This window comes from Seriola dumerili, unplaced genomic scaffold (assembly GCF_002260705.1).
Source record: "Seriola dumerili isolate Sdu_G_001 unplaced genomic scaffold, Sdu_1.0 BDQW01000187.1, whole genome shotgun sequence".
NCBI lineage: Eukaryota > Metazoa > Chordata > Actinopteri > Carangiformes > Carangidae > Seriola > Seriola dumerili.
The window spans coordinates 1573740-1587351 of NW_019174442.1; the positions used below are offsets into that span (position 1 = coordinate 1573740).

The window sequence follows — 13612 nt, forward strand, 5'->3', positions numbered from 1 at the left end:
ACATGCATGAAAACATAGCTTGTCAGAGGCTTCTAAAATAAAACATATGGCCATTTAAACTCATATGGGCGTCTCTCTGATCAGCCACCTCTATGGTTATGGGTTGATTTAGTTATAAATATCATTAAAGATGAGGGAAAGATTGTTTTATGATTAAAAAAGTCTGTCCTAAAATCCCCAAATCCCCATCAGTATAAAATACTGCATGACTGTTCAAATAGAAATAAAGTGTCATTCCCTTTAAACAGGCAACTCAGGCTGGCAGTTAATGCATCACAGACTCTGCACAAATCTGTGCAGTTAAGGGATAAAACCGGACTGAGGTTGATCATCAGAACAAGATTGGTATCTGCCTCATGGCAGATCATCACGCTGGGTTGATGTGCTTCCTGTCAATACACAAGAATGGCTCTGGGATCAATGTCTGATGCACTCACTGTGTGACTGAATTAATCAATCACACACACACACACACACACACACACACACACACACACACACACACTGTAGCTCATTCTCAGACACAAAAATGTGGATACATAAACTCATGCTGATAGTAATGTATGTGTTGAATAATACAAACTCTTACTTACTTTGATAACACAGTAACATTAGACCCAAACATATACACACATCAGTGCATGGAAAAGTGTCATATTTCATCTTCACACTTGCACCAAACACAAAAACACTGAGCACACAAATTAAAAATGAGGTGAGACATTGCTCTCATACACACAAACACATGCGGAAAGGAAAGGAATCATCTTCCGAGTATAGCACATAATGCAGACTGTGACTGGAACCCATTTGAGAAAATGTGATTAGTCCAACACACGCCATCTCATTAAGAGATTGAATCTTAATGCCAGGAGTGTTTCAGTGTGGGAGCACTATTTGGCAAGAAGCAAGCCCAGATGCTTATCAGTGTCTTGATTCATACTGCAGCCGATCACCAGCTATCAACAGCACATCAGGGACTCCTATGAAGAGTATTATACATTCATAGATTTCAAATATCCACACACACACACACACACACACACACACACACACACACACACACACACACACACACAAAGCTGTTTTCTGAACCATTTACCCAGAGTGGATCCATACGCACAAACACACACAGAAGCATCTGTTTCAACATGACCACTTACTAATGAAACGATCAAAGCAAACTTTTCTTTTATAAATCATGTACTTTCTTGTTTGTGTGTATGTTCATCGCTAACCGCATGTGAGTGATTGTGTGTGTGACACACGTGTAGCCATGTGTGTTTATGTGTGGTCATATCCACATGTGCACGATATGTACATATGATTGTGTTTCTGGTAAGCGTGTAGATATGTGCATCTGTAAACAAGTAAAATACAATTCTTCACATATTTGTGTGGGTGTGTCTGTATGTGTAATACTTTTTCAGATAATTAATATGCAGTATGCAAGCATGTGCATACAAGTACTGTTGGTGTATAAGCCTATGTGTCTACATTTGTAAGTGTGTGTAAATCTGCACATACACATGTTAAGAAGTGTGTATGCAACTGTACAAATCTATGTGTGCTGTATATGCGTTAGCCACTCTCTGACACCGAGCATTAACAAGTACCACAGTGACTGATGGGAAGTAACCACTGATGAAATCCAATCTGAAATAGCTGTAAATTCATAAAGAATATGACGTTCGCAGTCGTCCGATCACTGGAACAGTTACTATAACAGCCAACCATAAGCTTACATTATAAATATATTCACTGTGGACACGTTGAAGTGAAATGCTGCATGTACTAGTTAGCTAGTGCAAACTGGACAGAGCAAGTGACCATGTTTGGATACGTTAACATTGTGCAGGAGAGAGAAAGCGCTCTACAATGACACCTGTGATGACACGGTGCAGACAACGAGCGCTGTACTGCATGTCGTGTTAGAATGCTAACTTTTGGTGAATTTGGTGAGAAATCTACAGCCGCGAATTGACAAAGTGTATTAAAATAAACACCTAAATGTGTACTGAACATACCTAATGTGTATAGAACATATTTTTCTGTGATCAACATTGCAGTCTGCGCTCATACAACAGTATGTCCATTACCTGTAAATCACCATATCAAGGCGACACTGGACACTGGATCTGAGATATCACATCTAAATGCTTAACTTGTAAATAGGGAACGACACAGCTACTATAAAGTGAAGACCATTCAAAACATGGCTGAACAACTGATCAAAATATTATCAAAATCACAAAAGTGCAATGTTCAAATCACAGGAGCTGCAACTTTTTGATAAAGGTAAAACGTGTCACAGCACACCGTTATACTGTATATGAAGCATTGTGGTGCTACAGACATGCGTGCTAGAGAACATGCTTGTCTGGTACAGACCCCTCAAAAATCACATCATCATTTTATTTTTTTATTTTTTTTTATTTTTTTTTTACATGAAAATGAAAATAAAAATTCCCACTAAAATCGGGACTCATCACAATCGCAATATCTGGAATTCAGATGAATGCTGAACTAAGCTATTATATAAAGTATACTGCGTACACACACATTCGGTCTGGATATTTGTAGAGTAAGTATTACAGTGTAAAATATATAAGTACATTACACTGCACCTTGATTCTGATATGTGCACAGTAGACACAGGCACATCTACGATTTCCGTCTGAATCTTTAAAATGACTTTGTGCATCAAAGCTCATAAAACACTCAGCTTTCTGTCAATTTGTCTTCAAAGTGAGATTATGTTTCCTAATCTCTCTGAAGTTTCTTTACCTCACTTAAAACAATTTGTGTATGTGACACTTTTATATTGTTTCATATGGGCAGCTAATGTAAACTACCAAGTGTGGGAGGCTGTGGTTGTTAGCAGATGTAATGACTTAACCCATGTGACCTCAGCTGTCCCGCCTGAGCAAATAAAACGTCAACATCCGGCTTCGCAGCCCCTCCTCTGACAGCTCAGTTTCCTCCTTCTCACAGCGCTTTTCTTCCAACAAGACTACGTTGGAACGAGACGGGATGTGGTGTTTCATCACTCCAACCATGCTGCGGTTGGTGGACGTGCTGGTGTTTGTGTGCGAAAGAGATACGTCTACATAGATTCATGCATATGTGTAGGCACTAGGCTATATTTTCTGTATATGCACAGATAGACATGTAATGAGAAACAAAAGAAAGTGTGTACTTCGCAGGAATTACCACAGCTGTTCTGATGCAGAGCCTGCTTGTCCGTGACACACCAACTTCCATGTGTAATAATCTGCCTACAAATCTGACAGCTTTTTCCTCTGAAATATCCTCAGCCACACAGGATATGATGTCTTTTAAATGCCAAATGTTTTAAATAAACAGAAAAAAAAATGTGTTAGTAACGACATCGACTTCTACCACAGCTGAGCAGACACAGACAAGAGCAGCACATACAGAAACTCATACTTAATGAAGTCACAGTCCCGCTTACACGGTGTGATTGACAGGTGAGCTCTTGAACGTGCAACACAGAAGCCGCACAGCAAAGAATATAAAACAGAAATGAATCATAATGAAGCAACCTTCTCTAAAGATATGACCACAACCACGATAACAACTGTTGTGGATGAATACGGAGTACAGTAGGAGTGTGTGTCATGTCTACAAGCGCCCTTGGGATACAAACAGCAACAGGCGATGGAAATCCCATTAGTTTAAACAGACACAAAGCAGGAAAGCTCAGCCTGAAAGCTGGATGGTGTTTTGTTTTGTCAAACGGAGAACTAAAATCAGACATTTTGGCCATAGAGCTATTTTACACCAGGAAAACCAAGCTGTGGTCAGCAGAGGGCTGTTTTGAATTTTAGAACTGAAACTTGTCAGCTTTTAGAAAGTCCCTCCAGGACTTACTGTGGATCCACTCTCTGACAAAAACAGTGATGAAAGACTCAAGATCGTGCAAGTGGGTAGCAGTTAGTATTACAGTCACCCTTTTCACTTGACAGCTTGTTGACCTTCTCTAAGAGCCCAAAATCTGTCGGAGCTTCCAGTGTTACGTAAAGATTAGTAAGAGATCGAATCTAATACAGTAGCAGTTTTTATAAATATTCTGCATACGGTTTCTGCAATTAGTTGTACACTGTAAGTTTCAAAATACCTTCAAATACCATCTGTAGCCTGTTTTTAAAATTAAAACTGTTTAAGATTCTGCGTCTCCTATGGATGGAGCAACAGGTGATCACATTCAAAAGAAATCCTGTACTGACAGTGTCATAAGGTGAATGAAATCAGGTCAATAACAGTCACAGCCAGGACATCTTCACCACCAACTTGATAAAAATGAGGAAAAGCAAAGAGATGTGTTGTGTTGTGTTTCTAAGTGAGTCTGTGTTTATATGTTTTTGGGCAAAGTGGATGAAGGAAGATGGAACCGCATGTTAGAGGACAGAAAATGTATGGAAGTTAATGTTTCTACAAAACATTGACTTTTTCCAAGGAAACAACATCCCTATTCAACTTGCATCAGTTTGATACCGTGACCTGTGTGTGTATGTGTGCACCATGACACCAGCTGCTCATTCTCATGAGAACAACAATCAGTATCAACTAATGGTTTATCTTTACTTTCAAAACTGTTCTTCAAATTATCAGAAGACAGATTTTAAGTGTCTGTGTAAATCTCTACTATGTAATGTAGAAGTGCAAGTACTCACACAAAAGCGTGGTAGATGAACGCCCATTCCCTTGGTCTCTCCAACACGTTGTAGAGGTAATTCTGGAGGCGCCGGTACCGCGCGTTCCTGCGGCCGCTCTGGGCGCTGTAGGTCAGCGGCTTCCCCAGAAGGCTGAGCCGGGCGCCCTGCTTCCTCTCCGCTCCCACCGCACCTGCCGTGGCGGGAGACAGGAGACCGTCATTTACTCGCACCGCGTTATTCATCGTCATCCGCCCAGACTCCACATCTTTCAATGCGTAGTCCTGCGCCCGGCGTCCCGTTGAGGTTTTCAGCCAGAGTCCGGTGCCGCCGCTCTCGTCGCCTGTATGACTTCGCGGCATGGCATCACCAGCGCAGGCGTGGAGTGCGCTGGGACACCGGCAGACATTCACATGTAGCCAAGTGCTCTCGCGCCAGAGGTTGTTTGGCTACTTTAACTTTCACTGAACAGTAAATAAAACAAAGCAGTGGGTGAAGAGTTAAATATCTAATCTGTTCTCATCTTGTCATCCTGTGGTCTGTTGGAGCTGATTCACAGTCTGCTTTGGACACTTTGGCCATCTGCGCAAGGCTGGAGAAGAGTGGGGTTATGAAGGAGTGGATCCATCCAGACATTTGGCGGTGGGAGGGCTCTCCCACCCTCCCACACCACACTCTGCTTCTTCCCCCAACTCACTCGCCGTCTTGCTTCTTTCTGTTAAAGTGTGCGGTGCCTGCCGGTGCTTCTCCAAACGATGGTTCAATTTTACGCATCGGGCAGAGAAGGCGCAGCACTGCCACCAAAACCACTGGACTAGTAGGTGATCTCTGTGGCTACGTGTGACTTGCGCTTTGAATAATAAATGTTAACTGAAGACACGTGAAAAGACATCAATGCACCGATGACGCAGGTTTTACGCAGGGGAGGAAATTGCCCGAAGACCAAACCAGCCAGTGTGATCGTTTTGGTCGATTAATCACAGACAATATCTGAGCCAACACGCTGCATTAATCACCTCTACACAGAAATAGAGTCTATTCTTCTGCGTGTCAAATCACACTTTAGAAGGGAAATGTGTGTATAACTGAATATAGGCCCATACTATGAAACTGGTTTCACACTGTTGTCTACGATTAGCCTACATTTCAGTAGCCTATTGCATTTGCCGAACTAAAATGTTATAAATAAATTGGTTGAAGGTTGAATATCACTGTGAGATTAGTTCATATTCAGAGAATCAGACTTTACGGTGAAGTAATATAGCGGCTTTCGTGGCAGCAGAAACGGTGAAGGTGGTTTGTTCTGCTCGGTCTCAAACTATCTCCGCCCGGAACCGATCACGCTTTCTGATTATGTTGTTAAACAGCTGAGCCACCCTCGTCCCCACCGACCTGCCACGTGACACAAGGACCCTACTTTTTCTTTTCTTTCTTTTTTTTTCTTTTTCTTTCCAACCTGTTACTACTAAACAGCCTGTTGTCAATTTTACATATGTATTCACATCCATTCAAGGACTGTGGCTTATGGTGAAGTGTATAATAAAGTGTGACTGGGATTTGTATCTACATTTGACCAAAGCCACAACAAAAGGGAGGAAAGAGAGGAAATCAGAGGCAGGAAAAGAGTAACCAACAGCATCAGTGCTGATATTATTGTGTTAGGCTCAGTTCTGTCCTTTTAATCAACGCACTGAAGTTGAATAGTTAAAAACTGCTCCATTATTCCCATTCTTTTTATTTCAGTCCTCAAATGAGACGTTTTGCAGAGAAACATTTGGTTTTGTGGATTTCAACTGACTTTGATTTAAACCAGTTTTACACCATTGTGTATAGTTTCCCCTTCATTTGAAATGTCAGCACACCACAGTCCTACTGTACTGAACATAGCCTGAACATTTTAAAGCAAGATATGTTAGAAAGGGGTTTCCTGTTGTGATCAAAGCCTGGCCTCTAGTGGTCAAATATTGTAATTACACGGATATATCATGAGAACTTCAAAAGTCCAAAGCAACTGGTTTTGAATGTCTGGATTCACCCTGTGTTTAAATTTATTTCCTAAATACGCCTGTACTGTGTTGTATTAGTACAAGCCTATAGGTTATTTGACTTAATAGGGTTACTTTTGCCTGGAATTGTGATTATTTTTACTGTTTTATTTAACTTTTAATCATTCTAGCCGTGTTAACCTTTGGTGGACCTGAATTTAATGCTGCATGTATTATGCAGTTATATATCGTAACCGTGTAGGCCTATTTTTACGTTTTGCTTTATTTTCATCTATTTGTTATAATTGTCGGTTGTGTGACTTTTGTTATGGTAGCCAATTATCAGGTCTGTTCTTATTGCCATCTCAGCATATATCTGACACCTCTGAGGATTAGTTGAAGTAATCCACACACAGACTCATAATTGCCAGAATTTCGTCACGTCAAATCTCTACTATTCTACTCTTAAATTAGAAATCGAAAGGGGAGTAGTGAGTAGTAGAGTGTGAGGGAGTGAGAGATTTCAGGTTGAGAGAGAGAGAGAGAGAGAGAGAGAGAGAGAGAGAGAGAGAGAGAGAGAGAGAGCATTGGTTGGGATTAGGCCTGCAGGATGGACGGGATTACGGAGAGCAGCGCTGCGCAATTCCCTGTGCGGTGCGCTCTGCTATGGGCTTCTCCGCATGGAATTTCTCCGTCTGCCTGAATTGATCCACACCTGAGACCTATAACACACTTCGCAATTCCACTCATCCTGGAGATAGGAGCGTACTAGCTATATGGAAACATGGCCGACGTTCCCCAGATCGTCAAAATTGGGATTTCCTTGAAGATGCTTCCCAACAACACCGCGGTGTACTTCAAGTCCGACGGCGCACGGTTCGGACAGACCCGGACCATCAAGCTGCTGACTGGGTCCAAGTACAAAATCGAGGTGGTCGTTAAACCAGGAGCGGTCGAGGCCACGTAGGTAGCTCTTTCGATTCTTGTTTCAGACGTGGATTATCCTGACCTGATCAAAACCCAAGCAAACTGATGAAAGGCCATAATAAACCTATTGATTCTCTCAAACAAATTTCAATATGAGGGACCATACTGGATTATGGAGATGATCCATATGGGAAGGCAAAAGGACATATGACAAGAGCCTTGTAAACAATGTAGATTTTGTCTGAATGACAACCGCTAATTATTGTCCGTATAATATTCCTTTGGAAGATATCTGGGTTATCGTGTCGTTACTGTACGTGTATTTTTTAATATATACTGGATCCGTAAAATGTATTTTTTTGGTAAAATGTATTTAGCCTACTATTCAAAGTAAAATACACTATATAATGGGTCCTTTGTCTGCTTTAAAGAACCTAAACAGTAGTTTTCCTGCATTTTTTTCTAATTACACAGAGTGCGCAAATTACGTTACTTGACGGTTAATAAAAGGACAAAGGATACGAGTCGTTACTCGCATGTATGGCGTTGACCTGTACAGGTCTGCCGAGGAATAGTCAAGTGCAGATTGTAAGGCTGCATTCATGTATAGTAGGAAATATGGCTGTTGGGAATCTATAGCCTATCGAACATGAAATGGTAAAACGTGATATAAAAGTGGCGCTATTGCTTAATTTCAAGGTTCATGGAAAACAAAACATAATTTACATACGTTGCACATGTTGTTACATTAGTATGTCCTATTTCCAAGTTTAGCACTGGAAAGTAGGATTTTTCGAGGAGCACGTGAAGCCAGCATAAACCCCAATTGGCCACAAATCAAATCCACCACAGATTAGGACTCAAGCGTTTGGGCTTTGTGTAGCAACCCTGTTGTGATTTGCCTACAATTCATTGTTATGGAACGAATGTTGTTGTAGGCTTCTTCCATCTCCAAATAAGGATTAATGTTGGACATCTAAATATCAGGGTGTGAAACATGCCTGGATGAGCACTCCGATTTAAAAATAGGTCACACACCATGATGCATTGGACATGTTGCACTGATTTTGGGGCATGCTCATGAAATACAACTGTAGACTAAATGGTTTGTCAACCTATAATCAGTAGCTATCAATATGTAGCTCACACTTAATCTATAGCAGGGTTAGGATCCATACTATTTACGGTTTTAATTGCCTCAATCACAGATGAAATTATTGGGTTTAAAATCTATTAATTGGTGCTTTTGAAATTTCAGTATATCCGTCAAAATATTTCAGGATACATCTCGTCTGTTTTATGAACTCGTGATATGTATTATACTGTTATGTCACGTTCACATTAATCTTTATTTTTAAGAACGTTTCCTGATAAATCCCATAGACTGCATGGACGTAGCCTCTGTGACGTCACCCACAGATTTCAGAGGAGCGGTTTGTGAGCTGTTCCGCCGTTGCCATGTTAGCAGTGTCTGACTCTTGCCCGGCTCCCGGCTAATCCAAAACTGGGCAAAGACGTGGGGCGTGTATGCAGCGGTGTATACCAGTTTAAAAACGACGACAAGCAAGCGCTCCCGTTAGCATTGCTAGCACACATGGGGGTCTTGCTCAAAGGCTAACCCAAGGCTAATTCCCGGCAAAAATTAGCTAGTTAACTACCTAAGCTAACAAGCCAGGCATAACGAGCGCAGACACCGATACCTGCTAATTACTGCTAACACATAAATAACACAGTACTAGAATTTCACTCACTTCAAAAAACAAGAGCGCAGCCTTCCTCGTTCTGTTACACAATTAACCGCACAGCACGCCATATTATTAGTCCGATATTTGCAGAGGTCATGTTCAGTGAATCGAATTAGCTGTGGTGAAGCCGAGCAGACGGCTAGCAGCTAGAGACCGAGTGGCTAGCTAAGCAGCCACGCCCCCCCCCCCCCCCCTTAAACCTTAAAAAAATGTAAACGGGTTAATTTTTAATTATTTTTATTTTTAAGTTCACCCCCGTGCAGTTGTCATGACCAGGCTGTAAACATGTTTACACCTCAAGTGGCCATTCGAAGAACTGCAGGTTTTGCACTTCCGTATTCTGCTAATTCCCTTGCGTTGTGTACCTGTATGCAGGTCGATGAGTGTGGGCGGGGTGACCTTTCCCCTGGAGCAGCAGTCTAAAGACCCACAGTCAGTGGTCTATAGTGGCCAATACGACACAGAAGGGGTGGCACACACCAAGAGTGGGGAGAGGCAACCAGTTCAAATCAGTATACAGGTAAGGATTTGCTGTACACAGGGCAGGAAAGCAACGTTGATCTGAAGGCAGATACAGGAGAAATTCAACATTCAAAAGTCTTTTATAGCCAGGAGGTGTTCAGAATCAGAGGAGAGTCTGTTTGGTAGAGAAGAAAAACACAGGATGGTTGTAAAATTTAATGTGTGGATATAGGAGAATAGCCTCTCTTTTTCCATTGTTTCTAACACTGATTTTGTCCTGTGCTTGTTTTATTCATTTCTATACAGTTAAATGACAAGTCTGATTATATTCTATATTGTTCTTGCCATCATATTCCATGAAAAAAACAAAACCAACAACCAATCGGATTTTTTTTTTGTTTCCTTGGTTATAGCTTTTCTATAATGTATCCTGAGAGTAACATGTGTTTCCATGTTTATAGTTTGTCTACAGTGTATCATGATAGTTAAACGTATTTCTATGGTTACAGTTTTTCTACAGTGTATCCCGATAGTTACAGGAATTTCCATGGTGACAGTTTTTTGACTGCAAATCGTGACAGTTACAGGTGTTTCCATGGTTACAGTTTAGCTGGATTAACCATGGATGATGACAGCTACAGTGGTGTATTTATGGATTGGGTGGGTGATGGATGATTCAGGTGTCAAAGCTTGTAATTAATATTAGCCTACCTAATTCAATGGTTACATCTTATCATCGATTAATATAATGATTTCCCATGGTGATGTCTTATAATGTCTTGTTTTGTGTGACCAACAGCCCATATATATTTAATGTACTATCATAGACAACTAATAAAACCAGGAATATAAATAATGTTATTGTGTTTAATAGATTAGGTCATTAACCATGCAACAAGGACATTAATTAACAGTGGACTGTGCATTGTGGAAACATCATCCTCAAAATTAGTTCAGAGTGTTCGGAGGGCAAAATCTTACCAGCTTGCAGCACTACACAGACACTTGGAGGGAGCAGCTGTTTGAGTTCCTGGCATGGCAATGAAAGTAGTGACATCTGATGTAAATGCTCAAATATGTTTAAATATATCTTATAAGGAAAAAGCAAGCAAAACTACAGGTTCAAACAATGTTACAAAAATTATTGCAAATATAATTTGTGTCTGTGTTTATGCTACCCATCTGTCCAGTTCACACTCGGGGGGGCCTCTGGGATCGTATTGTGTGTGTGTGTGTGTGTGTGTGTGTGTGTGTGTGTGTGTGTGTGTGTGTGCGTGCATGTATCCATCTGTCCAGTCAGTATGCTTCCTCTTCACTTCACCTCCACATGATTTTAGAGGCATGCTGATACAGTGTGAGTCTCTGCGTGTAAATGACTTTCTTATGAGTGTGTGTGTGTGTGTGTGTGTGTGTGTGTATTCCCATCTGTCCACTCAGTATGTTTGATCATCAGCTAATCAACTCAAGCCATCTACAAGATGTCGTAAACTGTGTGTGTGAGTATGTGTCTTTGCATTTGTATTCATCTGTGCATGTGTTTCTCCTACAGTTCACAGAGGCGGGAATGTTTGAGACGGTGTGGCAGGTGAAGTACTACAACTACAACAAGAGGGACCACTGCCAGTGGGGAAACAGCTTCAACAGCATTGAGTATGAATGCAAACCCAACGACACGCGTACACTCATGTGGGTCAACAAGGAGATGTTTGTCTGATGGAGGAACAGCCTGAGAGATTCAGTGTGTAATCTGCAAAATCACACATCTAGTTGTCAGTGTGTCATGGTGAAATTGAGACATTTTCCTTTAAGACAAAAGTTTTCAGTTGCTTCCTGTTGCTAAAAGGATATCTTTATCTGTCATTCACCTCCTTATCTACTGTCACTCTGCTCCTCTTAAGAGTTTTTTTCACTGTGGCTTCATTGTTTTTTTCAATCTTTCCACCAAATATCAGAAAATCTAAAACTTTTTGTGTGTCTGGAAAAATATACACCCTTTCCTCCTTTATGCTGTTAAACAATGCATTAGATTTACTGCTAAATCCGATCATACAGCAGTTCATATAAAATGCGGTGATACAAATGTGTCAAGATTAATATGGCATTTATTGAGGTTAAAATGACACGTGGCACTTCTCAACAACCTACGTTAAAATCATTTTTAATGATGTATTGAAAGATATATTAACATTTTGAGATGAATATTTTTAATGTATAGTTCAGTTGTGGTATTTGGTAACCCTCAAGTGTGTTCACACATGTGTAGGTACAGTACTGTTATGTGTGTGAGTGCACCTGTGCCTGTGTGTTTGGCTACAGTGTGTGTGTTTTGCAATTGGTGCTTGTACAGATGTGGTTTTTTGTGGTTATGTACTTTGAAGCTGTGTCTACATGTGAAGAGTTTCGTTCCAATATTTCCAGATACTCAGGCCACGGCAGTTCTTAAAAAATACTGCTGACATGAAAGCAAAGTATAAGTCATGTCAACATTTACCGAAATGAAACCTTGTAGAATAGAACACTTCCAACCAAGTCCAGTGTGTTTGAATTAGTGACATTTTTGATTTAACTGGCCCCAAACAGAGTTCTTTCCATCTGTCCTCGTATGGGAACTTGCCACGACATCTGTAGCCTCTAATGTTAAAAATGTGGGGTTTATTTTCAAAGTCTGCAACAGAGCAGGGCAACATCGCCAAAGAAAATGAATACAGTAAAAAACAAATTCAAATAAAGGATAGTTTATTACAGGTATTCTCTTATCAGCTACAACAAGTGCAAGGATTACAAAACAGCACTACTTTCAGCCTATTCTGCTGCTGCTTTTAATTTCTGAGACTTTTAGGTGAGATACCTTTTGTGTTGGTGTTGTTGCTGCCACCTTTAAAACCACTTTAAGTCACTCTTGACTGACTCAAGACTAAGTGGTACACCATGCAGCCACCCAGTCATTACTCAAGATAGCAAGCTAGCTTGCTATCCAAATGAACTGGGGCACTGTTTGATTGAAATGGTGACAAGAAAACAGTTGCCCATTTCATAACAAAAAAAAGATTGACTCATTCTGTGGACTATAACTACATTTATACTGTGCACTTAGCCCAGGTGCCTTGATGAAATCTTTCATAGGCTCTTGAAAGTGTACAGGTCCACTCCTCTACCAGCCTCTACAAGCTACTGTTACCCAGAAAGAAAGCATGCCCATCTTCTCAAAATAAGCCCATCTCCCTTTACAATGACACTGAATCACACAAAATCTTCTTGTCCCGTTTAAGTGAACTTATACCACTGCCTGCCCCTGCATTCATTAAAAATGGGCCGGTAGTGATTTTGAATGAAGCTCTGTGTGTAGCTGTGTGTCTGTGTATCATCTTGTGGTACCATTTTGTGTACAGTATGATGCAGTAGGAATTTTGTATTTGGATGAAGCTGTGCCCCTATTTACAGTGTGTTTGTTTTCTCTACCTCTTCAAAGGACTTAGCCATGAATATTTGTGTTTGTTAAAGATAAATATTGTATTGCAAACATTTAGACCAAAAACTGTTATTGACATATCTGGGGAAAAAAATCTATTTCTTGTGGTAAATCATAATATTTCAAAAAAATTTGTTTTTTTTGTACAGTGAACCATTTGAAATGTTTTCATATTATATATTTTGGTAGAAATAACTATAAATGTTGAAATTGTGAATTGATCTATGCAAGAAATCGGACCAACAAAATAATGAAATGGTGCAATATAGAGTGAGATTTACATATCATTCTTATCTTTTTGTGAAAGTGTTCTTTGTTTATAATTTAATCCAATTAAAATGGAAAATA

The 13612-nt window shown here is 40.4% G+C and overlaps 2 protein-coding genes across 2 annotated transcripts in view; one reads left to right on the top strand and one right to left on the bottom strand.

Annotated features, from left to right (window-relative positions):
* Positions 1 to 5038, bottom strand: part of LOC111227410 (potassium voltage-gated channel subfamily KQT member 5-like) — a 97101-nt gene extending 92063 nt beyond the window's left edge. The window contains exon 1 of the mRNA XM_022752859.1: positions 4698 to 5038. Coding sequence (XP_022608580.1) covers positions 4698 to 5038 — 341 coding nt within the window. The remainder of the gene's footprint in view (positions 1 to 4697) is intronic.
* A 2229-nt stretch (positions 5039 to 7267) lies between these two features.
* LOC111227432 (CB1 cannabinoid receptor-interacting protein 1-like) lies at positions 7268 to 13612 on the top strand. The gene is made up of 3 exons (XM_022752902.1): positions 7268 to 7624; positions 9709 to 9853; positions 11345 to 13612. Exons 1-3 carry the CDS (start codon positions 7446 to 7448, stop codon positions 11507 to 11509), a joined length of 489 nt encoding a protein of 162 aa, XP_022608623.1. The 5' UTR covers positions 7268 to 7445; the 3' UTR covers positions 11510 to 13612.

Coding starts and splice junctions, on each gene's coding strand:
- LOC111227432 (XM_022752902.1), top strand. CDS start 7,446: ATGGCCGACGTTCCCCAGATCGTCAAAATTGGGATTTCCTTGAAGATG. Junction 7,625..9,708: donor CCAGGAGCGGTCGAGGCCAC/GTAGGTAGCTCT, acceptor ACCTGTATGCAG/GTCGATGAGTGTGGGCGGGG. Junction 9,854..11,344: donor CAGTTCAAATCAGTATACAG/GTAAGGATTTGC, acceptor TTTCTCCTACAG/TTCACAGAGGCGGGAATGTT.